The sequence below is a fragment of the Acinonyx jubatus genome, chromosome A2, assembly GCF_027475565.1.
Source record: "Acinonyx jubatus isolate Ajub_Pintada_27869175 chromosome A2, VMU_Ajub_asm_v1.0, whole genome shotgun sequence".
Taxonomy (NCBI): Eukaryota; Metazoa; Chordata; class Mammalia; order Carnivora; family Felidae; genus Acinonyx; species Acinonyx jubatus.
This window is the reverse complement of record NC_069383.1, coordinates 52,547,684-52,568,125: the sequence shown is the minus strand read 5'-3', so window position 1 is coordinate 52,568,125 and position 20,442 is coordinate 52,547,684. Positions and strand designations below refer to the sequence as shown.

The 20,442-nt window shown below is 36.0% G+C and overlaps 1 protein-coding gene across 1 annotated transcript in view; it reads left to right on the top strand.

Moving 5' to 3' along the window:
• Positions 1-20,442, top strand: part of STK31 (serine/threonine kinase 31) — a 75,017-nt gene that overhangs the window by 16,667 nt on the left and 37,908 nt on the right. Inside the window, exons 7-12 of the mRNA XM_015081021.3 lie at positions 2,049-2,407; positions 3,548-3,722; positions 10,163-10,278; positions 12,644-12,803; positions 15,600-15,722; positions 19,443-19,622. Of these exons, the coding sequence (XP_014936507.3) occupies positions 2,049-2,407; positions 3,548-3,722; positions 10,163-10,278; positions 12,644-12,803; positions 15,600-15,722; positions 19,443-19,622 (1,113 nt within the window). The remainder of the gene's footprint in view (positions 1-2,048; positions 2,408-3,547; positions 3,723-10,162; positions 10,279-12,643; positions 12,804-15,599; positions 15,723-19,442; positions 19,623-20,442) is intronic.

Sequence of the window (20,442 nt, the reverse complement as noted above, 5' to 3'; positions counted from 1 at the left end):
GTAATTGGAACTTTTGTACAAAGTAGATTATTTCCATTTAAATCCATATGTTGCCCAAAGACAGAGTTACTTGATATTAAGAATTCGACATATTCCAGTAATAATTTTCAGACACTGTCACTTCCATTAATATTGGTTGGGAGTGGAAGTTGTACTTGATTTTATTTTGTTTTTATTAAAATCTTTTTTTAATGTTTATTTTTGAGAGAGACAGAGCACAAGTTGGGGAGGGGCAGAGAAAGATGGAGACAGAGAATCTGAAGCAGGCTCCAGGCTCTGAGCTGTCAGCACAGAGCCTGATTCAGGGCTTGAACTCACAAATTGCAAGATCATGACCTGAGCTGAAGTCAGATGCTTAACTGACTGAGCCATGCAGGTGCCTCAGTTGTACTTGATTTTAGATAAACTTTCAGCATAAAGGGTTGAAACCAAGGGGTTTTGTATGAAAGAGGTTAATCCAAAACTGTGTTCTGATTGATCAAAATCTTAATCTGATATGTTTCTATGAGTTGTATTTTGAGTTTGTTAGCTTTGCTTGCTTCATCTCATTTATTGGTGATGGCTTCTTTTTTTTAAATGTTTATTTTGAAAGAGAGAGAGAGCAGGGGAGGGGCAGAGAGAGAATCCCAAGCAGGCTCTGCACTGTCAGCACAGGGCCAGACTTGGGGCTTGATCCCATGAACTGTGAGATTATGACTGGAGCAGAAATCAAGAGTCGGACACCCAACCAACTGAGCCACCTAGGTATCCCTCATTTGTTGGGGATGCCTACTGAACCACCTTTGCTATCTATATTGGTATTCTTGGTAAATTCAAGCCTCTCAGGATGTGTGTATTTAAACATTTTGTGGTTTGAAAAATTGATAAAAACTGTGTTTTTATAAACTTAATATACTTTGTAATTTGGTTTTTGGATGCTTGATGATCCTTGAGCATATATAGTTTGCCTTCTGGGGCCTTTCAGATATATTCTAGGTACAGGGTTTCTTAACTGGGGGTTAAAATGTATCACAGTGAAATAGTTTTCTCTGCACTTAAAAACATTTTTCTGAGGGGTATTCCAAAAGTTCCATCAGCCTGATAAAGGAGCCCATGGCACAGAAAAGGTTAAGAACTTCTCCTACACAGGTTTCACTTTTACTCTTTACATACACTTTTCTACTCTTCAGTAATATTGTATAGTTAAAAAAGAGAAGATAGTTACTTCCTACCAATGTTATTTAGTTTCTTGACATTTTTTTTCTTTCTGTAGCTCCTCTTCCTCCTTGGACCTTGAAATTTTTTCTTTTCCCTCCCTCCTCCCCCTCTGCTGCCCCCTCCTTTTTTATTTAAATGTAGCCAGCTCATATTTTCTAGTTTTTAGTTTGGTCTTTATGCTCTTGTTACCTGGATTATCACTGGTATGATTTCCTTTTTTTTTTTTTTTTTCCTCTCCTGTTGTCTTACTTTAAAACCAGAGTACCTGATTCTTTTTTTTTTTTTTTTTTTTAGATTTAATTTTTAAGTAATCTCTACACCCAAGGTGGGGCTCAAACCCACTACCCCAAGATCAAGAGACACATGCTCCACCCACTGAGCTAGCCATGCACCCCTAACCAGAGTACCTAATTCTGATTCTAAAACTATTTTTAAAGTTTTATTGAATTTGAGCCCCTTAACTAGATACCAGAATTCATTTTTATGTGCTGTACTCCTCAGGACACCATTTCATTTCATTGGGGCCAAAATGGTCAACACAGTCTGCTTGCTTTAAAACAACTATTCTAGGATATTTAATTGGTACACATTTAAAAATTTAAAATTTATAAATATGGCTGCCTATACAAGTGCTAGTTCTACTTCTGGAAAGGAAGATTTTATTAAGTGTAATTGGAATATATGCATACACATACAGAAATATATTTGTGTACAGTCAACAACAAGATAAGACTACTTTTATAGAGATTTCAGCATGAAAGAAGTATGGTTGTTTGAAAAACTGGGTAGAAAGAAAATAAACATGTTGGTGTAGTTGGTTTACCTCTTTTTTTCCTCCTCATCTTTCTTAGGGAAGAACCTTTCTGGGGAGCTTGATTTTTGAAAAGGAAATAAAAATGAGAATTAAAGCAACTTATCAAGATGGAACAGTTATTGCTCAGGCTGAGTATGGCAGTGTGGATATAGGGGAAGAGGTGGCTAAGAAAGGATTTGCGGAAAAATGCAGACTTACTTCCAGCACTAACATCTGTGAGGAAAAAAAATCAGATCCTGGTCAGCTTGTCCTCAGGAACCTCAAAAACCCCATTCCTACATGGGGACACAGATCAAACCAGTCAGCCTTTAGCCGACCAAAGGGGCGTTTAAGTGGGAGGATGATTCTGGACTCGAAGAATGAAAATGATGGAGGAAATCATGTGACGTTTCCAAAGTAAGACTGTTGTGGGGATTTTAGTCTTAACCTAGTTTCTAATTCATGGTAGAAGCTCTTGTCATAGTAGAAGGAAGGCTTATGTTTTGGAGTCCTCATCTACATGTCAGTGATTTTGAGGGATGATACTCATTTCTATTTTTCTCAAACATGTATTCCTCTCTGTTTTAGCAGGAATATTTTCATTAAAAGCCACTTTGAAAGAAAAGTCATTTCTCAGTTGTTTAAAGTTCACATACCAACTCCTCATACTAATTCTTTTGAATATGTTTATCAAAAATAAAAATCTGTCCCTAAATCTGAATTATTTGGGCAGGGCCAGAATTTCAGTTAAACTTTGAAGTTTTCCTATGGCTTTAAGAATATTTTAATGGATTTCAGGGAATTGCCCTTCCTTTTTAACAAAAGAGATACTCTTTGTTCTTCCTGTGATAACTTACTGTGGTAAAATTTGATTATTATAAAGGGAATTCACTTTTTAGTGAATTTTAAACTTTTTGAATTATAAACTTGAAGCAGAAAGCCAGGTTTAATGTTTGTAAGTATCACACCATTTGTATACTTCTGTGTAATGATCCAACAACTGGAGTGGGGTTGATGGGGAGGAGGAATTGGAAGAAACTGATATAGAATGCACTTTACTGTATTTGCCTGAGTTGATATTGCTACAAGGCAGTTGGAATATATTTGAGTGTTGGTAGCATTGTTTTTGAAGTGTGACCTTAGTTATAAAACCAAGTTTGCATTAAAATATTTTATAATGTTGAACTAGATAAAGGTTAAAAAAATTTTTTTAATGTTTATTTATTTTGGGAAGACAGAGAGACAGAGTGCAAGCAGGGGAGGGGCAGAGAGAGAGGGAGACACAGAATCTGAAGCAGGCTCCAGGCTCCGAGCTGTCAGCACTGAGCCCCACGCAGGGCTTGAACCCACAAAGCAGAGGATCATGACCTGGGCTGAAGTCAGATGCTTGACTGACTGAGCCACTTATGTGCCCCAAACTAGATAAAGGTTTTAAATTAGTTTTCAAAATTAACTTAAGGTATAGTGTGGTATAAACAGTCTAGGATGATTTAGTTTGTGATCTCTGTCAGCCTTACACAATTTGGTTTTTAAAATGAGTGAATTTGCTTTTAATAGGGACAGTTTGGCTGTTGGAGACTTGAATCTAGGGTCTAATGTCAGCCTGGCAAAAATTAAGCAGGACCAGAAACTGATTGAAGAAAATGAAAGGCTTAAAGCAGAAAAAGAGGTTCTTCTTGAAAGTTATAAAACTTTAGAATCCAAAGTAGAACAGACCATCCAGGAGCTGCAGGTATGGTATGTTCACTGGTATAAGGTAAAGAATGACCAGCTAGGAAATCTGTGTACTCCTCTGCTCTTCTTTGTTTAATTTTCTGTTACTTTGTGTTGTCTTCCTTTTCTCTCTCCCTTCTCTCACTCTGTCCTTTCTTTATATTTGTTTACAGATGAAATTTTGTCTTATACTCCAAACTAATCATCTTTGGATTTCATTGAATGTTTGAAGGACTAATTAATAATTTCTCATTTACATTTCCTTTTATGTTTTTTTTAAAAAAACTTAACTATGAGATATTTCAAACGTTCCAGAAGGAGAGAGAGAATTGAATAATTGATCCTGTGTACTCATCACTTAATTTTACAATTATTAAACACATGGGCAATCTTTTAAAAAAAAATCTGTACTTCCTGAGTTATTTTATTTTTTTAAGTTTATTTCCTTTGAGAGAGAGAGAGAAAGCACAAGCAGGGAATGAGCAGAGATAGAGGGAGAGAGAGAAAATCCCAAGCAGGCTCTGCACTGTTGGGCCTGAGCCACCTAGTTACTTCCTCCTGAGTTATTTTAAAACAAATCCCATTCATAATATTCTACTGTATATGTTTTAGTGTGTATCTCTAGTTGAAAATAATTTCAAAAAAGACAACCATTATACTGTTCACACTTACAAATTAACCGTCATTCTGTAATATCTTTTAATATCCAGTGTTCAGATTTCTTGGATTTCTATGAATGCTCTTTAGTTTCTTCCACTCAGGATCTCAGTCAGGCCTATGCATTGCATTTTGGATGATAAGTCTCTTTAAATTGCTTAATCTGCATCCTTGCATTGCTTAAGAGGCTCCTTTATCTCCATCTATTTCCTTTTATGGTAGTTAGGTCTCAAGGTTTGCTTAGATTCGGGGCATTTTTTCCCCTAAGAATACTGTGTATTTTTTAAATGTGTACATTTTTTCTAATGTACATTAGAATAAATGTACACTAAATGTACTATTCCAACACTGTTTCTCCAGTTCATATCACCACCTGGATGTCCTGCATTTCGTTTGTGACACTAAATACCAGGAGTTGGCACAGACCCACAAGTTAAGGACTCAGTCCCATAAGACTTCTGTTTCAGATACCAGCCATAATCATGTCCCCCAGCTACCCCACTTCTGCCTATAAATTGAGGGTTCCTATGATCCCTACTCTCTTTGTTCAATAATTCACTGAAACAACTCACAGAATTCAGGAAGGTGCTATACTTATGATTACAGTTTTATTATAAAGAATATAATGCAGGAACAACCAAATAAAAGGAAGAGATGCACCGAGGATGTTATGATGAGGGTGGAGGTGGGGTAGGGGAGCAAGGGTATTTTATTTTAGCTTGCCACTCTCCCAGTACGTTGGTTTGTTCACTAATCTGGAAGTTCCCTAAAATCTAATTGTTATTATTTTAAAGTTTATTTATTGAGGGGAGAGGGTCAGAGAGAGAGTGGGAAAGAGAATCCTTGGGATTCTGAACAGAGTGGGGCTTGATCCCATGAACCGTGAGATTGTGACCTGAGCTGAAACCAAGAGTCAGACGCTTAACCAACTGAGTGAGCCACCAGGCATCCCTGGATTTTTTTTTGTTTGTTTTTTGTTTTAATCAGGGTTTCGTTAGGCTCAATAAATCAATGGTCAGGATTGGTAACTGAACTGAATTTTCAGCCGTTAAATCCATAAACCCATATCCATAGGGAGCTCTGCCTCATAAATCCATAAATCTTGGGTTCTAACTATTATAAATACTATTCATTTATCTAGGGACATCCTCCTAAGGGCATTTCAGAGATAAGAACTCTTCCTCTTAGAAAATAGTCTGTTTTCTTTAGAAGTCTAATTGACAAGGAGATTAATCACCTGCCTTTTATTTCTTTTCTCTGAGTGTGTTCCTCTGTCCTTTTCCATGAAGACTGTAAATGGATTAAAGGCCATTTACTTTACCTACTCAACATTAAAAATGTTTAGTTCAACTTCATAAAGTTCCTTGGTGCCTCCTTATAGTCTGTTCTCTTCCTCCTACCCAAGGCAACCACTATTCTGATTTATATCACCATAGTTTAGTTTTAGTCTTGTACTTTATATAAATGGAATCTTCTGATACACACTCTGTTGTGTCTGGTTTCATTAACTCAACATATTGTTTGTGAGATTTATCTATGTCGCGTGTATTAGAAGTTTGTTCATTTTTTATTGCAGAGTAGTATTCCGTTGTAGCAATATACCACAGTTTGTATTTAGGTTGTTTGTTTCTGGTTTTAGTTGTTATGAATGAAACCACTGTGTACTTACTTTTGTACACCTCTTTTTGTGGACATATGAATTCACATATTTTGGATTACAAAGATTCTTTCCTCAGCCGTGTCCAGTCTACTGATAAGTGCATCAAAATGGTTCATTTCTGCTATAGTGTTTTTGATCTCTAGCATTTCTTTTTGTATGTTTCTTAGAATTTCCATCTCTCTGTTTATAGTGGCTGTCTGTTCTTGCATGCTGTCTACTTTATGTGTTAGAGCCCATAGCATATTAATAATACCATGTTTAAAATTTCTGGCCTGACAGTTTGAGTATCTACCCATGCCATGTCTGAGTCTGATTCTGATTCTTGCTTTATTTTTTCCAACTGTGTTTTTTTGTCTTTTACTATATATTGTAATTTTTTATTGGTAGTTGGGCATAATGTCCTGGGTAAAGGGATTTGCTGTAATCAAGCCTTTAGTAATGTGGTGATAAGGTGTGGGGGAGGAAGGAGCATTTTATAGTCCTCTGTCTTTGGACTTTGAATTTCACACAAGCTTCCCCCTACCGCCCACCCCTTTTAGGTAGGACAGGGTGGCTAGAGTGGCTAGAGTTGGGTATTTTCCTTCCCTCAGGTTAGTCTCTGATAAAACCCCAGCAAGTTAGGCTTGGTTTAAATAGTTTCCATGAGGGCAGATCTTGTTAAGAATAGAATACTCTGGCATATTTCAAAATGGTTCCTTTTCCCCTTTCCCTGGGAGCTTGAGGGGACTTTTTTATATTTATATTATGAGAACCTGGTAGAGATTCACAAAACAGATGGACATCCTGATGACAGTCTGCCTGGAGTTTCTAACTCCAAGTTGTTCACCTTGAGCCTTCAGCATTTGTCAGTTAAAGTTGAGGTGTACCTATACCAGACTGCTTCCCTCAGAAGTTTCTGCTCTAGTTAAGTTGTGGATGGCTTTTATTTGCCTGTCTCTCTAGTTTTGGGGGTAGCAGTTTTGCCCTGTGACCTCACCTCATGTAAAGTTTCAAGACTTGTTGCTGTTTCAGTTTATTTAGTTTTTTTACTTGTTAAGATGGTGTGGTGATTTCTAGGCTTTTTACATGCTGGACCAGAAATGTGAAGTTTTTAATGTTTTCAAAGAACTGATTTTTGGATCTCTTGGTTAAAAACATTTTTTTAATCTTTATTTTTATTTTTGAGAGAGAGACAGTGCAAGCAGAGTAGGGACAGACAGAGAGAGGGAGACATAGAATCTGAAGCAGGCTCCAGGCTCTGAGCTGTCAGTACAGAGTTCTATGTGTGGCTTGAACACATGAACGACGAGATCATGACCTGAGCTGAAGCTGGACACTTAACTGACTGAGCTACCCAGGCATCCTAGATCTCTTGGTTTTTTAATTTATTGTTTCTTTTGTATTGATTTCTTTGCTTTATGATTGCCTTTCTTCCTCTTTAATTTGCCCCTCTAGTTTCTTTAGATGGAAATTGATGTCATTTTTTAAAATCTTTTGTTCAGTAGGGGAGGAACAGAGAGGGAGACACAGAATCCGAAGCAGGCTCCAGGCTCTGAGCTGTCAGCACAGAGTCTGATGCTGGGCTTGAACTTGTGAACTGCGAGATCACGACCTGAGCGAGATCATGACCTGAACCAAAGTCGGACATTTAATTGACTGAGCCACCCAGGTGCCCCGAAAGATACTTCCTTTTAATCATCACTTTATTTGTAGCCCACAGATTTTGATATTTTGTTTTTTATTAATTAAACATTTTTATTTTTTAATTTATTTAATTTATTTTACTAGCTGTGTGATTAAAAAAATTTTTTTTTAATGTTTATTTATTTGAGAGACAGGGAGACAGTGTCTGAGCAGGGGAGGGGCAGAGAGAGAGGGAGACACAGAATCCAAAGCAGGCTCCATACTCTGAACTGTCAGCACAGAGCCTGACCCAGTGTTTGAACTCACAAGCTGTAAGATCATGACGTGAGCTGAAGTTTGACACTCAACCAACTGAGCCACCCAGGTTCCCCTAAACATGTTTTTAAAATTATTTTGTGATTTTTTTGAATTATGAATTATGTTGCCTAATTTTAACATATTTGGAGATTTCCCCCCAATTAATTTGGGGGAAATAGTTAATTTTTTGGTATCAGAGAGCATACTCTATGATTTCAGTTCTTTAAAATTTATTGTATTTGCTTTATTACCCAGCATATGGTTTGTCTTTGGAAATGCTCCTTGTACTTTAAAAAGTTGTGTGTATTCTATAGTTGTTGGGTAGAGTGTTTTATAAATGTTAGGTAGTTCGAATCAGTTGATAGTGTTGTTGAAGTCTTTTGTATCCTGACTGATTTTCTGTCTATTTGTCTGATCCATATCCAGGGAGGAGTGTTGAAATCTCCAAATATTATTGTGGTTTTGTCTGTTTTCTCCTTTTTTGTTAAGTTTTACTGTTGAATTTGAAACTTTGTTATTAATTGCATACACATTTAGGATTACTGTGTCCTCCTGATGAATTGACTCTTCTTTATGCAGTATCCCTGGGAATGTTTCCTGTGTTAAAGTCCACATTGCCTGATATTAATATAGCCATGTTTGCATGGTATATCTTTTCCATCCTTTAATTTTTATCTTTTTGTGTCTGATTAGTGTGTCTTAGCATATAGTGGAATGTAAGCTTTTTTATCCAGATTGATAATCTCCTATCTTTTAATTGGAATGTTTAGCTAATTTTCATTTAATGTGATTATTGATGTGGTTGGGTTTAAATTTGACATATTTTCTGTTTGTCTTACTTGTTCTTTGTCTTAAAACCATACTGTTTTTATCTGAGTTCTATTTTTTATAAGTGGATTAATAATAAATTCAAGATATTTGAGTTTAATTTCACAGTTTTTTTAGATCTAAATGATTCTTTCCCTCATATTTTATAGTTCTCTTCCACATATAATTCATTAGCAGCTTGTGTTAAAGATTTGTTTTAATGTAGTCTTTGTAAATCAGTAAGCACTTTTTCAAAGATTTAACAACTTTTTATTTTCCCACTTCTATTTCTTATGTTTATGCAATTTTGGAGTAATTATAAGAACAATTCCAGTAGTTGTAAACAGAGTTAAGAACAAACATAACTGATTCTTCATGGTCTCCTGCTCAACAAATGAGAGCAGAAGGGCATGAGCATACCTGAGTGTAGCATATTAGTAATAAACATTCAGTATATGCTGGTTCTCTCTCTCTTTTTTTTTCTTCAGTTTTTTAAATGTTTTATTTTATTCTTGAGGGAGAGAGACACAGTGTGAGTAGGGGAGTGGCAGAGAGAGAGGGACACACAGAATTTGAAGCAGGCTCCTGGCTCTGAGCTGTCAGTACAGAGCTCACCGTGGGGCTTGAACCCACAAGCTGTGAGATCCTGGCCTGAGCTGAAGTTGGTCGCTTTACTGACAGAGCCACCCAGGCGCCCCCTCTCTCTTTTTATTTAACTGAAGAGCATGTTGTTCAAATACTGAGTAGTATTTCTATGTTTAACCATATACTATCTGGTTTGTAGTATAACTGGAATAAAACTGTCAGATCTTTATATTATTGCTCTGTATGTTATTTTGGATGATTATGGTAGACATGTATTTGAGATACCCCTCAGAATCAGGGAGTTTAATCTAGTTTGGGTCAAGTAAATAATGTTTTTGATTCTTTTGTAATGTAGAATGACATAAGACTTTGTCAGAAAATAAATTGTCATTGAGAATCATTGGGTTTCTATGGGGATCTTTTACTTATCTTTTTAAAATTTAAGTATTAAGACATGTATTATATGAAATTTGTTTCTGTTTGGCTTATTAGGATGAATCCTAATCTGACTCAATGAATGAGTCCCTAATCTGTGTGAAGGCAGAAGCCTGGAATATATTATGTTTTTCAGATCCCAATTTATAGGGAAGTCAGTTGTCCTCTGGCTTACCATTAAAAAAATTTTTTTAAAGTAATTTCAGTGCCCAAAGTGGGGCTCAAACCCATGACCCCAAGATGAAGAGTTGCATGCTCCACTGACTGAGCCAGCCAGGTGCCCCCAAATTTTTTAACCTTTAAAATTTTAGTTATGCCTTAAAATCATGTAAGTGACAGTAGAAATACAGTTTCCTGTTTGAGACTCACTAAGATGTGCTTATTTTTTGTTGCAGCAAGAGAAAGCAACTACCATGGATTTGACTAAACATTTAGAAAGCACTCTGAAGACTCGTGTAGGTACCAGAATGAAAAATCTGGCAGCTAAGGTTGAAATACTGAAAGAAATTAGGTAGGTTTTTTAAGAAGGACAATTTAAAATAATTGCTAATTTGTTAGTACTTTATTTAAATTGTATGCCCACCATTTTTGCTTTGAGACTTAATCTTTATATTTTTATGCCTCAAAGAGAAAAACTAAAACTCCTGAGATAAATTTTATAGTATTTTTGTCAGCATTCCTTTGTCATTACATGTAGTTATATTCTTAAAAAAAATTTTTTTTTGAATGTTTATTATATATTTTTTGAGAGGGAGAGAGAGAGAGAGAGACAGAGCACGAGCAGGGAAGGGGCAGAGAGAGCCAGAGAGAATCCAAAGGAGGCTCCAGGCTTGGAGCTGTGAGCACAGAGTTCTACGCGGATCTCGAAATCACCAACCATGAGATCATGACCTGAGCCGAAGTCAGACCCTTAACCAACTGAGCCACCTTGGCGCCCCCACATGGAGTCATATTCTAAAGTCATTTATGAGAGTGAAATGTAAAAATTAACACAAGTTCTAAGTGGTAGTTTGATGGGAAACTACTAAGTCCAGTTGGAGTTCTTAGTGTTATTTTCAGGCTTATACTGAAACTAAAGATTTCAGTAACTTATTTCATTTTATTTTTTAATGTTTTATTTATTTTCGAGAGAGAGAGAGAGAGAGAGACAGACAGACTGCAAGTGGGGGCGGGGCACAGAGAGAGGGAAACATAGAATCTGAACCAGGCTCCAGACTCACCAGGTGCTGACAGCTCAGAGCCTGATGTGGGGCTTGAATTCATGGACTACGAGATCATGACCCAAGCTGAAGTTGGGCACTTAACTGACTGAGCCACCCAGGTACCCCATAGATTTCGGTAATTTAAATACTTAATAGTACTCTATCTAAAGAAAGAAAAAAGTGGTTTTCATACAGTCAGAAAAGTAGTCTTCCTAGAGTCAGAAGAAGAAGAAATTGGTAAGCAAGTCTTGTACACAGTTTATTTGGCTTTTCTTAGACTCCATATATGATTTATGTAGGTATTTTATATTAATAGAGAATAGCTTTATTGTTGGTTAGTGATAATTTGTCACCCTGTTCTGGAATGTGGAAAAAAATAGTTCTCAAGACAACTTAGTTCCCTTTCCAATCTACACAAAGAACTTAAATCAGTAATTCATTTTCTCATGTACTTTCAAACACTAAGAAGTTGGTGACCTGAATTAATACTGTGTGTTGGTGTTTTGTCCAGTAGAAATTTATATACTCCAGTATAAATCTATCAGTTGTCATCTGGTTTATAAGCCTTTAGGTAGTTTGAGTAATTTTGTCCTTCTAGAACCTAATCAACTTTTGATGCACTACCAAAAATTAAGTGGCTACACTGGCACAGCTGTGAGTCAGACTTAGGACCAAAATAACCCAATAATTTTAATCCATCTTTGAGGAAATAATGTGCTGTTAGAATGGTGGCAGTCTAGTTGGAAACTAGAGAAAAGAATGTGGATGGTCCTCATTGGTTTTGCTAACTGGCCTGCTTCTCCAAATGTTTTTTTGTTTTTTCTTTTTTCAATTCCACAAATGCTAATCTGCTTATTAAGGTACAAGGACTATGTGGCTGTAGTCTTGGTAAGCAAGATTGGCCAAGTCTAACATTTTTAAGGAAGTATTCAGAAATCTAATTGTAGACCAAAATTTAAGGTCTGTTTCATATCATTTAAAGTTCTGCAGACTTCCAAAGTTGTCCTTTATGTAAAGGTTTTTTAACAAGTTTTATTTGCTCTTTTTCTCAATCAAATATTTTTAAATTTTTAATGTTTGTTTATTTTGAGAGAGAGAGCACATGCGTGTGAACAGAGGAGGGGGGGAGAGAGAGGGAGAGAGAGAGAATCCCAAGCAGGCTCCACGCTGTCAGCACAGAGCCTGATGTGGGGCTTGATCTCATGAACTGAACAGTGATGTCATGACCTGAGCCAGAATCAAGAGTCATATGCTTAACTGACTGAACTACCCACATGCCCCTCAATCAAATGTATGTTTAATTGTAAGTTATACCAATTATTTGTGATTTTACGTAAGGTTTTAAAAAGTACCTCTTCATGTTAATGTTATACGTAGTTACTTTAGACCATTATTATTTAAGTGTAACTTCTTCCCACATCCATTAAAAAAAATTTTTTTTTAAATGTTTATTTTTGAGAGAGAGACAGACATGAGCAGGGAAGGGGAGGAGAAAGAGGGAGACACAGAATCTGAAGCAGGCTCTAGGCTTAGAGCCTCATCTGGGGCTCGAACTCAACCAATGGCGAGATCATGACCTGACCTGGAGTCAGATGCTTAACTGATTGAGCCGCCCAGGTGTCCCGAACTTAAAAATGTTTTGATCTTTTCCTTTTTACTTTTGTTTTTGAATAGACGTGTCAACATCAATGTTCGTTTTGGAAATGACCTTTCAGATGCTTTGCAAGTGTTAGAGGAAGAGTGCTTTACTAACCCAGCTTCTTTGACTGAATTAGAGAGAATTTGGGCAGAATACAGTCTTGCTCAGGAGAACATACAAATTTGTGAAAATGTGGTAGGTCAAGAATTTTTTTCTGTTATGGTTTTATTTGTTGAACATAAGGAGATATCTTTTGAAAAAGAAGAAGGATTGTAGATACTGTAGTGCTACTTTGTATGAAATCTTTAATTTTTATAGCATCTTCATGTTAATAATTTGATATCTTTTATTGCCTTATTAAAAAAAAGTAGGATAGATAATGGTGACTGCGGATAAAGCGTCAACAAAATCTTTTCCCCTTTTGCATGAGAATTTGACCTTTGGATAATTCTCTTTCTGTTCCCTTGGTAACTTGATAAAGTGATAATTCAGTCATGTTACTAGTTTAGATAAATAAAACTTCCTAGTTGGTAATTTATATCTGGACTTGAGGAGCTATAAAGTACAAAGAATTGGTGGAGGCTTTTGCAACTGGGCATACCATCCTTGAGGGATCTTGGAAGCTATGCCTATAAAAGATGGTGGCTTTTGAGGGGAGTGAAGCTTGTAAGCCAGGGTGACTTTGACACTTGCTAATGTATCTTGTTTTTGGGTCTGATTGGTGTGTTTTAAGCTTCAGTATTCAACTCTGCCTTACTATTAAATGCTATTAAAGCACCCCTTGTTTAGAGGTGATTATTTGTGGGTAGGGGAGGGGTATGGAGAATGGATTATTTCCTATGAATTCTTTATTAGCATAGGTACAAGTATATTTATTTCCTCTCACAGTTTTCTTTAGTTTATCATATTGAGCTGAACAGAACCCCTTGTTTTTCATGTAAAGATAATTCACCACAGTCATAGCTTTCCAAAGTACCTGTAAGCTCTATACTTGTGTTTGGAGTTGCCCTGTTGTAAGTATTGGTGATTTCTGCCTCTGGGGATTGTACTCTGAAAGTCGTCTTCCCAGTTCATACCTGGGCTGCCCAGTTGGCAACCTAGCTGGCTCTCAGTTGAGAAGTGAACAGAATTACTAGGCCTTTGGAAATGTCGGGGATGTTTAATTTGGAGAAGCGATTATATTTGTGTCATTTTACATATTTGACCCTAACTGATTAATTCTGATGATAGAAGAAAAAAAAGTGACAGAAGCAAGAAGTTTTGAATCTCTATGAAACACAGGTAATGTTAATAGGTACTTTATAAACTTTTTCTTACACTTACTTTTGAAAGGACATTTTTGCTCTTATTTATAAATGAGGAAATTGAGGCCCACGTAGCTTAAGGAAATTGCTGAAGATTACTTAGCTCTAAGTGTTAATATGGAATTTCAACCCAGGTATGTCTGACTGCAGAGTATATTTATTCTCTCCCCATTTAAACTGTACCATCAATATTAAAATATTTCATAATGTATTTTCATGTAATAAGATGAATAACTGTTTTTTAACTTTTGTTTTTTTGGTTTGAGCATAGGACAGTGATTCAAGACAGAAAGGAAGAGGGCTTAATGTAGCTCCAGGACTTAGTATTTTAGTAGAACAAATGTGATTTTTTTTTAAAAGTGATATTTATTTCTACTTATTGCTAATATTTTCAGGACTTACTTTTAGGCTTCATTGCCCTAAAGCTCATTTGATAGGCCGAAGAGTGGATTATTGGATACAGTCATAACTGCCACTCAAAGTTGCCATTTTATTTCCCTTATTGAACTTAATTTGGGTCTTAGTATTGTTATTTTCATTTATGTATTTGTATTTTTGATGAAGAGATTCTTTTCTTTAGTCTATAAAGCTAAAAAATGGTCTGATTGGGTGGACACAAAAAATATTCTAAAATTCAAGCTTTAAAATTTTTTTTTAATGTTTGTTTATTTTTGAGAGAGAGAAAGAGAACACAGCACGAGTGGGGGAGGGGCAGAGAGAGAGGGAGACACAGATCTGAAGCAGGCTCCAGGTTCTGAGCTGTCAGCACAGAGACCAATATGGGGTTTGAACCCATGAACCATGAGGTCATGACCTGAGCCAAAGTCAGATGCTTAACTGACCAAACCACCCAGGCACCCCTAAAACTAAAGCTTTTAAGTGTTCATGCCAGATATTGTTACAGGTAGCAAAGATACAGATTTGTTTAAGACATGATCTTCTCTATCCTTCTTGGGTATGGGATAGATATACAAATAGTTTCAATATAGTTTGATAAGTACTATAATAGAAATCATGTATGGGGTTCTTGGATATCTCTATATACCTAGGCAAATTGGAGGTTTTACTATGGTGGAGATTAACTGAATCTTGAAGGATAAGTAGATGAAGGAATTGAGGGTGGAATGGGAGTAGGAGGGAGGTAGTATGTAATTAATAATAGAACTTGTATAATTTTCTTAAGAAAAACAAAAATTTCATTGTTGCACAAATAACAGGAAAAATTAGGATTGTTAAATATCTTATTTCTAATTAAGGGAAAGAACTCTGTGAGTTTGGCGATCTCAGGAGAGAGATATTTGTCTTTTTTTGTTTGTTTTTGAGAGATTTGTCTTAAAGGCTACTGTGTTTGAAGAGTGTAATGTTAAATTTTTTAAAATTAATTTATTTTGAGAGAGAGACAGTGCAAGTAAGGATGGGCAGAGAGAGAGAGGGAGACAGAATCCCAAGCAGGCTCTGCATTGTCAGTGCAGAGTGCAACCTGGGGCTTGAACTCATGAAACTGTGAGATCATGATCTGAGCCAAAACCAAGAGTGAGATGCTTAATCGACTGAGCCATCCAGGCGCTCCTATAATGTTAAATTTTATTCACTTTAAGAGATCTTTTTTTTTTAATATAGGTCAGTATGTAAAAAAAAAAAAAACCTGATGTATTAATGACGGTTATTCTTTGTTTTCTTTTTCCAGAATGAAGTGAGTATTTTGATTGCCAAAAGAAATGAAGTGCAACAGAAGCTGAACATGGCAGTAGAAGTTTTTATTCTGGAAGTAGATGAGTTACCTCTTAATAAACGCTTGAAAACATTGCAGGTTAGAATTCAAAAATATATTATGTATACATTAAAATACGTTTATCATTTGAGAGGTGAAATGAGCCAAGAGACCTCAGATAGTACTGATGGCTGCTAAATTTTCTCTTGTCTTCTTTGATGAATTCTGATTTTTTTAATAGAATTAAAATTTTACATTTATCTATTTAATATTTATATATATGTGCGTGTGTCTATCTTGCAAATAAGGTAAAATGGTCAGACACATCATGCTTGCTAGAGCAGCATTCACTGGGAAAGCTCATAGAGACAGAAGCAGTAGCAGGCATGTGAATCCCTGTTTTTAGCAGAAAATCTGGTACGGTCACGTCAAGAGTTACAAGAGTCCTGATCCTTGAGTTTTAGGGCTTTTAAGATCCAGGATTAGGAGCTAGAGTCTAATAGCTATAGGATGTTATGGAACTTTGTCTTCAGCCCTTTCCCTCCATCCTAGCAATGACTTTAATTTGGAGTGAACGGGCATGACAGTATTATCATTCTACCTATTAACATAATTTTTCTCCTCACTTATTCAGATCTTTTTTTTTTTATTGTCTCCTTTAATGATGTTTAAAATTTTTCTCTGAAAGTCCTCAGCATTTCTTCATTTAACTCCAGGATGTTTATTTATTTATTAAAAAAAATTTTTTTAATGCTTATTGGTTTTTGAGAGAGACAGAGAGAGAGAGGCAGAGAGAGAGAGGGAGACACAGAATCTGAAGCAGGCTCCAGGCTCCAAGCTGTCAGCACAGAGCCTGACACTGGGCTCAAACCCACGAACCATGAGATTGTGACCTGAGCCAGACTCAAATGCTTAGCCAACTGAGCCACCCAGATGCCCTTAAACTTGGTTTTCTTTTTAACCACTATATAACTTTGTTTTTCCCTTGTGGTGTTAAAATATTGTTTCCTTTAAAAATTCCTATTCCACCTGTTTTTTTGGTTAATAATTGCTTTGTAGATCTTTCCTTTTTCCCATCCTTTGTTTTAAATTAAATGTCTTTCTTAGACAACATGCTAATGGCTCATTTTTTTTTTTTTTGAAGTTTACTGATTTTGAGAGAGAGAGAGAGAGAGAGAGAGAGAGAGAGAGAGACAGAGAGAGCGTTTGAGCCGGGGAGGGGCAGAGAAAGAGGGAGAGAGAGAGAATCCCAAGCAGGCTGCACACTGTTAGTGCAGAGCCTGATGTGGGGCTCAAACTCATGAGCTGTGTCATGACCTGAGCTGAAATCAAAAGTCGGAGGCTTAACTGACTAAGCCACGTAGGTGCCCCAACTAATGGATCATTTTTTAAAAGAATCTAATGTATAAAATTATCTTTTGATGGGTAACTTGATTTATGTATTTGTAATTACTGTTTTAATAGAACTTATTTCTGTAATTATTTTGTATTTTTATCATGGATTCTTTTTTTTTCCCTCCTTTTCTACCTTCTCCCCCTATATCTTAGAACATTCTCACTTGCCTGTGGTGTGTCTTCCTCCTCTGAATTTCCCTTTCCCAGATCGGGTAACCGAACAACCACAGTTGTTTAGGATTTTAGGCACAGAGTGTTATGGGTATTGTATAGGATAACTCAGATAAAAAACTTTAGAGTTATCGCCTCATTCTTGTTTTATAAATTGTTGGTATCTTTTGATTTTTCTCTGTGTATGAAAGTATTTTCTCTAAGAGTGCTTTCAAAATGTGTTTGTGTGGTTGATTTTTGTGAGGTATTAAATGTCTCAGGATATCTTATTTAAACACTAAAATAATTGCTTACATTTAAGCACTTTAAACATTTGTTTAGTTGGCTATAAAATATTAAGTCCAAAGCCCATTTTTCCTTCAAGCTTTTGACAACAGTAATCCGTTGTTTTCTTATTTCCATTGTTGTTGGTATCAGTCTGCCTTTTGTTCTGTGACCTTTTCCCTCACTGGAAACTTTAACATTTGCCCTTGACTTTGTTCCTTAAATTGCACTAAACATATTTAAGTTTAGATTTAATCTGAGTCAGTTTAGTCTGAGGTTTTATATCTTTCTTTAATTCTAGGAAATATTTGATAAATATTTGATAACTATTCCTCCTTTCCCCCCTTTTACTTTTTCTCATTCTGAGACTTCTGTTAAATGGAGATCTAACAGAATGTTCTCTACATATTTTAATTGTTAATCCATTTTTTTCTGTTTTTTTTTTTTTTTTTTTTAAATCCTTTTCTGTGTCTTTTTGGAGGTATCTGAGGAATCCTTGACTTAACCATCTAGGTCATTAATTGGTTCTCTAGCTGTATCCTTTTTGCAGCTTAGCCAACCCATTGTGTTATTTATTTCAAAGATTATTTTTTTATTCTTAATAACTTCAGTTGGTTTTTGTTTGTAAATAATTGGTTTCGCTTTGTATTTTCAATATTTCTTTTTGTTGAGAGTATTATGCTTGTTTTGAGTTCATGACTTTCCTTTTTATAAGATGACTTAATTTGTTATATTTCTTTCAGAATTCTTGTTTTATTCACACATTTCACCCTCCTCTGAACCTCCCATCAAAGATCTTATATTCCCTTTGAAAACTATAAGCTGTCTTAGTTTTGTGCTGTTTTGTAGGTATGGGATAGGGTGGTAGAGGGGTCCTAGGAAGGGGTGAAAGTTTGGACCATAACATAAAAGACTTCGGGTGGTTTAGGGAATAGGATGGGATAGTTTGTCAGAGCTTCTAGGGTTACAATCTGGGTTCAGATACTTCCTGTTGGCTTTTCTTGTAGAGGATCTTACTGTTCAGTGGACCTCCCAGTCCCTCTGCCTCAGCCACTAACTACTGTTTTCCAGGGCTACTACCCTTGGGTGTAAATGCTACCAGGTATTCATGGGAAAAGAGAAGAAAAGTGTTTAGGAGTGGGCAACTTTTCTGTACTGGTTATCAGTTTTTGCCTCATCTAGGTTCCTATACTGTACTTGTATAAACCCATTGCTTCTTGCTTTGTACTTCTGCTTTCCGGTGTGAGAGAGAAGGGCATATGAAGAAGGTTTTCTTTTCCTACATGCTATTTTCTGTTGCAGTGCAGACTTTTTCCCACTTTGCAGTGATTATATTCATTATTTGCTAAGCACCAACTGTCTTCTGTCTTTCCAAAGATTTCTTAAGAGTTTTGTGATAAAAATTTCTGGGACCTTTTAAGTTTTCCTCTTGCTTCAGTGACATTTCTAATTTTTAAAAAAATTTTTTTAAAAAAATTGAGAGAGAGAGAAAGAGACAGAGCATGAGTGGGGAAAGGGGCAGAGGGAGAGAGAGAGAAAATCCCAAGCAGGCTCCACACTGAGCATGGAGCCCAATGTGGGACTCAATCTCATGATCCTGAGATCATGACCTGAGCCGACATCAAGAGTTGGATGCTCAACTAACTGAGTCACCCAGGTGCCCCTCAGCAACATTTTTAGAGTTTGATTCCTAGAGAGAGCAACTAGGCTCTAAGGTCTCATCTAGTTCTTTTAAAAATGCTTTTTAAGTACATGTATATGTTCAGTGTCTTCCTTAATAGAATTGTCTAACTTACACTATTATAGTCCAAGTAAATCACCTTCTACGTAGTTTTATGCTTTCATACCTAACTTTTCTAAGTTTTATTTATAAGATTCTCAAGGATAGGGATTCAACATACTACTTTTATGTCTCATAGATTATAATATAGTGTTTGAATCCTAATATGAAGTTACTAAACTTTAATAAACAGAAATATCTTTCTGTAGGATTTGTCAACCTCTTTAGAGGCAGTATATGGAAAGGCCAAAGAAGGGGTGAACTCTGAAGAAATACTTAAGAAATTTTATGACTGGAAGTGTGGTAAAAGAGAGGCGTTCACCAGTGTTAGAAGTGAAACAGAGGTTTCTCTACAACGTCTTGTGGGATGGTTCCAGAACACTGTGAAGGTAATAAGAGCTCCTGCCCAGTGGTGGTGTTGGTGTTGCAGCATAAACCAGGGAATGTGGGCTTTTTAGGAATAATTTTTCAAATATAATTTACTACTTTTCTGAGGGAAAAAGGAGGAAAGGGATTGAGGAGAACAGGGCTGGGGTGAAGGAGTGAGGGACCTACATATTTCTATTCTCTAGGAGTATATATGAAAACAGCTTCAGTAAGCTGTTGTGGGTATAAGACAGTATTATTGGAATTTATTACAAGTTGTAGTGTATATTCTATAGCTGTAGTGTAACTGTATATACATGTGTTTTAGAGGGTAGTAGAGCTTTCTCTTCGTTTAGTTTCCTTTTTAGCAAGACGTGTTTTAACATTAGTTGACTGACTAGTCATGCTTAAAATATGTGAATTGTTTGGCAGTGTTTAAATCTTTTCCGTTCTAGAGATCTTAAATATCTTAAAGATATCTGAAATAAGTGAAGAACACTAGTCTTAGTTGATACTAGATATTAGAAAAGGTGTTTTGTGTATCATTCTTTTTAGTTCTTATTTATTACTGTAAAAACACCATGTAATTTTCTAAAAGCTATGGGGGCATATGGTTTTGTATAATGAACTCAGAAACCTAGTTAAATTTCAGCCACATTTTGATACTGATTCTCTGTTTTTTCTGTTCTTCTGTCTGCTTTACAACCTTCTCAGCAACGGCAGGGATATCCGTGGTGGCATTTATCTATGTGAATGATTTACAAACATGCATTTCTAGCTTTGTTTTGGAAAAAAAAGTCTTTAATCTCCAGCTACTTCCAGAACTCTTCATTTTTGGCACTT